Below are 6,000 nucleotides of genomic sequence, written 5' to 3'. Positions count from 1 at the left end.
CACAGTTTAAAAGTCAGAGAAGGAAAGGAGAATAATTTGTTCCCTCTCAGCTGGGGCAGATGAGTTGGGTTTTAGTAAGAAGAACTCCTTGTCATGATTCCCCGAAGGTCTTGTTTGGGGTTGTTTTGCTTCTGTCTTGGGCCAGTTTGCCCCTTGGAGATCCTATAGCCTCATCCACATCTCCCAGGTGGATCGAGCCCCCAAATAACTTGAAGACTTCTGCTTCTCTTGCCCTTCATCCCCTCCAAGAATCCCTGGGCTGGCACTCTCCAATTTCCTCTCTCACCCCCGCTCCCTCTCCAGGCCAACCTATCATGGGACCCTTAGCCTGGGCTACAAATACCGACAAATATTTCTGTATGCACTTTCTCCCTAAGGCAGCAGAAAACTTCAGAGTTCATAAATACCCATTTATTTCCTTAGAAATGCATAATTACAGCTTCCAATAACATTTTCTCTTAAAAAAGTAGTTAAGCGACAATTCAACCAAAATCGTAAGTAGTCATTTTCATATACCTATTTATTACACTGAACCGAAAACACTAGCAAAAGGCTTCGATGCTTCCACTTTTTTCTATATTTTCTTTTTTGTTATAAACACCGAATTAAAAAAAAAAACTGTTGAAACAGTGAAAAACATTTTATAGTTCTTGATTTTTCTATGTGTAATAAAGCATCTTGCGGTATGCTTCCATTGATCTAAAGACAACAGTGTGTGACACACACAAAGGGGGAGTTGTGTTAGGGGAGGCAAATCTATTTCAGTTTTGGTTCACCGAGCAGTTTTTTTTTTTTTTCTTGAAGCAAATGATTTTCTCTTTAAATGAGCTATAAAAGGACCTAAGTCAGGGGAGTTCAAATGGCTGCTTGACAGCATCCTGTGGCTCCTTAACAGTTAGGCTGGGGATCAGCGGCCCAAGACCAGGCTTAAAAGAAGCTATTTTGCCCTGTTCGCACTGGGTTTGGAGGCGCTCAATAGGAGTGTTTAATGTGCCGGCGTTCTGGGTTTCAGGAAGACCCGCTGTGGCTTTGCAGCATCTCTCATGGCACTGTTGCCAAGCAGAGCTGAGTCAGGGCCTGACATGGGTTGGTGAGGGAGAGAAAAAGCACATTCCCGAAGGCATGCGTGTGCACTGAAGGCATCTGCGTACTGTGTGTGCAAAAGCCATGAATGTACGTCAGAAATAGTGTGTGAGTGTCAGGGATGGGGGACGCAGGGAAATGGGGATAGGAGAAATCAAGAATGAGGAAATGTAAGGCAGAAGGAGGGGGTGTGTGACAGAATATGTCCATGATTAAATAGGTGTGCAGAAGGGGAAAGAGGAAAATGAGAATTAAAATAGGAATACAACACGTCTGGTCAGAGAAAGCTAGCGTCACGCAGCTCTCGATTTTCCTATATGTGGCTTGGGGTGCCAGTACGTTCGGCCAACCTTCAATTGTGGTTGTCGCCTCCCATGTCTTCAACCAAGAGGGCACTGTGAGTCTGGAAAAGGTTAATTTACAGGAGACCAAATGCTATGAGAATGGCGGTCACTTCCTTTCTTGTTTCTCGGCATTTGGCTGCTATAGCTTATGATATTAGTTGCTGGCAACTAATACGGGTATGCACAAAGTCCCCATTCCCGTCACAATGGATCTGGATTACTGGATCTGGATTGCTCCATGTTCAATCTGCATTTCTGGCTGGATAGTTGATTGAAGGGAATCGGTGCTCTAAAAGAAGCAGGAAAAGGTCATAAATTTCTATTTCTTTAATAGAACACTGATGAAACGAAAGACTAAGTCCATCCAGCCAAACATATGTTTCACTCATCCCAAAGAAGTTTAAGGATCATTCTGTAATCAATGAATCTCAGTCAATCAATCAAATGTATCTATTGAGCACCTTATAGCCTTCAGCTTTTTAAAATTGTATTTGCTAAGTATTTTATATGTATGTGTCAAACACAGTTCTAAGTGCACGGGTATACACAAGTTAATTAGGTTGGGCACACTTCCCCTCCCACATGGGGTTCACGTCCTAAATAGGAGGGAGAACAGGAGAACTGAGGCACAGATAAGTTAAGTGACTTGCCCAGGGTCGCACAGCAAGCAATCGGCAGAGCTAGGATTTTCCTTGCAGTAATTGGATGTAGTGTCTGTTTATAAATCCTGGTGTAGGGTAGCAATTAGGGCATGACATATCTCTGGATTTTATATGCCCTTAGGTGTTCCGAACCCAAAATATGCTGAAATGTAAATCTGTCCTAAAGAATGTTGATAAACTGTATTTTCCGGCCTTTTCACAATGACCCTTGAAGTCAGGACTAATTCAGTGCAAGGAATGACTAATCTTCAAATGATGTAGGAAACAATTGGTAGTTTAAATCCCGTGTCCTTGGAAATTTGCAGATATGATAGTTATTGAGTTTAGGGATTCTTAATTTCCATTTCGCTTAACACGAAGCTAGTTTATTTTTCCTTTGTATAGTAAAAAAAATAGTTTATTCTTCCATTATGTATCACATTCCTTTTCAGTTTATCTTCGTGTTGTATAAATCTGTGTGGTTAACCACAATATTAAAACTCAGCATGATGCAGTGTCCTAGGAAGTGTCTTTCTCTGCTGCCAATCATGTGGGAAACAGATGCATGTGCTTCTGGAAGGAATTAGTAAAATACCAGCTCTGGCACATCACATAGGTGAGAGGAGATAAGGGAGTGAACAGCAGATGCTCTATGAAATGCTCTTCCAATTTATGTAACTATTTTGAAAGCAGTGGTTAGGGTGGCAGTCAGCTTTGAATGTGAGTCTTCTCTAAACCCATGCGGGTGTGCACACAGCATATTGTTTAACATGTCATCATTAAATGGAAAACCTAAAAGATCAGTTCTCATTCCATTTTAAGTATATCAGTCAGAGCTAGAATGAAAAAGCATTTGGACAGAGTAGGGGCAGGAAGGCATTGTCTTCCGTACTATGTGCACTAAGGGGGAAAATCTAAGATATTTTTCTTTGCCATTTTTAAACTGTTCATAATAATAATAATAATGGCATTTATTAAGTGCTTACTATGTGCAAAGCACTGTTCTAAGTGCTGGGAAGGCTACAAGGTGATCAGGTTGTCCCATGGGGGGCTCACAGTCTTAATCCCCATTTTACAGATGAGGTAACTGAGGCACAGAGAAGTTAAGTGACTTGCCCAAAGTCACACAGCTGACAATTGGCAGAGCTGGGATTTGAACCCATGACCTCTGACTCCAAAGCCATGCTCTTTCCACTGAGCCACGTTGCTTCTCTAATGACAATGATGTTTCTAATGACAATGATGCAGTAGAACCCATTTCCTCCCAGTATTTTATGCACTTGTATATGTGCACAAAACTGAACCCCTCCATCTTCCCTCTCAAACCTTCTCCTTCCCCTGACTTTCCCATCACCATTGACAACAAACACAGAAAATCCGGCATTACCTTTGACTCTCTTTCAGTCCATAGTCAGTCTGTCACCAATACCTATTTAATTCTCTCTTCACAACCTCACCAGACTCTGACCCTTCCTCTCCATCCAAATCACTACCATGTTGGTCCAAACACTTGTCATATCTCATCTAAAATACTGCATCAGCCTCCTCTCACATCTCCCAGCCTCCCACCTTTACCCTACCCATCGACACTTCATTCTGCTGCCCACACCATTTTTCTAAAACATTGTTTTGACAAGTCTCCCCTCTCCTCAAAATCCTCCAACAGTTGCCCATTCCTTTCCACACTAAGCAGAAATTCCTTATCAATGGCTTAAGACACTTAATCAGCTCTCTCATCCCCACTTTTAATCCTTTCTCCTCTCCCACTACCACCTATCTCGCCACTTCACTCCTCTCAAGCCAACCTACTTACTGTGCCTCATTCTTGTTTCTCTTCATTAGTAGTAGTATTGGTATTAAGCAATTACTGTGTGCAGAGCACTGTACTAAATGCTGGGAAAGAATGCACAGGGAGGAATTAGACATGGTTGATGCCTCTCGCGCATTGGCCTCATGCTCTGGCCCTTCCACCTGCTTCACACCTGGGAGTCCACTGTTCTCTCCATTCATTCAATCATATTTATTGAGCGCTTACTGTGTGCAGAGCACTGTACTAAGCACGTGGGAAGTACAAGTTGGCAACATATTACATATTACTCCATCTTCAAAACCCTCTTCTCCAGGAGGCCTTTGCTGACTAATCCTCTTATCCTACCTCCTCATTTTCTCCACCACTGTCACTTCAACACTTTCAAGACATCTACACACTCAAATCCTCACTTTTCCCTCAGTAGAACTTAGGCACATACCTTTAAACTCTGTTGCTTCCCGGATGAGTAATTTATTTTAGTGTCTGTCTCCCCCACTAGATTGTAAAATCCTTAAGAGGGCAGAAGTCATACCTGTCAATCTACACATCAAGCAAAAACTCCTCACCCTGGGCTTCAAGGCTGTCCATCACCTCACCCCCTCCCACCTCACCTCCCTTCTGTCCTTCTCCAGCCCAGCCCGCACCCTCCGCTCCTCTGCCGCTAATCTCCTCACCATACCTCGTTCTGGCCTGTCCCGCCATCGACCCCTGGCCCACGTCCTCCCCCTGGCCCAGAATGCCCTCCCTCCACACATCCACCAAGCTAGCTCTCTTCCTCCCTTCAAAGCCCTACTGGGAGCTCACCTTCTCCAGAAGGCCTTCCCAGACTGAGCCCCCTTTTTCCTCTGCTCCTCCCCATCTCTCCAGCCCTACCTCCTTCCCCTCCCCACAGCACTTGCATATATGTTTGTACTGACTTATTACTCTATTTTACCCGTACATATTTACTATTCTATTTATTTTGTTAATGATGTGCATCTAGCTTTACTTCTATTTATTCTGATGACTTGACACCTGTCCACATGTTTTGTTTTGTTTGTCTCCCCCTTCTAGACTGTGAGCCCGTTGTTGGGTAGGGACCGTCTCTATATGTTACCAACTTGTACTTCCCAAGTGCTTAGTACAGCTCTGCACACCGTAAGCGCTCAATAAATATGATTGAATGAATGTATGAATACCTACTAACTATTGTGTTCTACCAAGCAGATGTTTCAGTCCTCTGCAGAAAGTAAGCACTCAGTAAATACTATTGATTCCCATATACCCTATATAGCACATTTTCAAAAACTGTACGGTTAAAAATTCTATTGAGCACAGCCTGCTTTGCCTCCACTCCTATTTATCTTCCTGATCAAAATAAAACCAAGAGTCTGCCTATGGCAGATACTCATTCCCATGAAAAAAGGTAAATAAGCATTCATTCCGCCTCCATTTGCATCTTTGAGACACAAACCAAAACTATCCTATAGCTTCCAAAGGTGATTCCATACGTTTGACAGGCTGATGCTTACTTTAAAGAAAGAGGTGGAGTATGTTCTGCTGCCTGTGACTCAGAATTATGGGTTAGTGCTATATCTGGAGCCGTGACAGGAAAATAGGGCTCAGTATTTCCTTTGGATAACCTCTATCCCTTTCTCCCTTTATAGAGCCATGAATAGTATTTGGATGAAATTTCTAAGAGAGGCAGAGTGGCCTGATTCAGCACAGGCTTAGGAGTCAGAAGGATCTGGGTTTTCATCCTGGCTCTGCCATTTGTCTGCTGTGTGACTTTGGGCATATCATTTAACTTCTCTGTGCAGCAGTTACCTCATCTGTAAAATGGGGTAAGACTGTGAGCCCCATGTGGAACATGGACTGTGTCCAATCTGATAAGCTTGTATCGACCCTATTGCTTAGTACAGTGCCTGGCGCAGTAAGAGCTTAACAAAAGCCCACTGTTGGGTAGGGACCGTCTCTATAATGTTGCCAACTTGTACTTCATCATCATCATCATCATCAATCGTATTTATTGAGCGCTTACTATGTGCAGAGCACTGTACTAAGCGCTTGGGAAGTACAAATTGGCAACATATATTGGCAACAACTTCCCAAGTGCTTAGTACAGTGCGCTGCACACAGTAAG

The 6,000-nt window shown here is 43.1% G+C and overlaps 1 protein-coding gene across 2 annotated transcripts in view; it reads right to left on the bottom strand.

Annotated features, from left to right (window-relative positions):
* Positions 1-333: 333 nt before the first annotated feature.
* The window catches only part of LOC119934946 (BTG3 associated nuclear protein), a 238,101-nt gene continuing 232,434 nt past the window's right edge, over positions 334-6,000 (bottom strand). Inside the window, exon 13 of one of the 2 annotated variants that reach the window (XM_038754526.1) lies at positions 334-1,716. In XM_038754526.1, coding sequence (XP_038610454.1) covers positions 1,645-1,716 — 72 coding nt within the window. In that variant the 3' untranslated portion in view covers positions 334-1,644. The remainder of the gene's footprint in view (positions 1,717-6,000) is intronic. The other variant, XM_038754527.1, reaches the window with a different exon arrangement.

Source organism: Tachyglossus aculeatus, chromosome 11 (genome assembly GCF_015852505.1).
Source record: "Tachyglossus aculeatus isolate mTacAcu1 chromosome 11, mTacAcu1.pri, whole genome shotgun sequence".
NCBI classification, from domain to species: Eukaryota; Metazoa; Chordata; class Mammalia; order Monotremata; family Tachyglossidae; genus Tachyglossus; species Tachyglossus aculeatus.
This window is presented reverse-complemented; position numbering and strand designations above follow the sequence as displayed.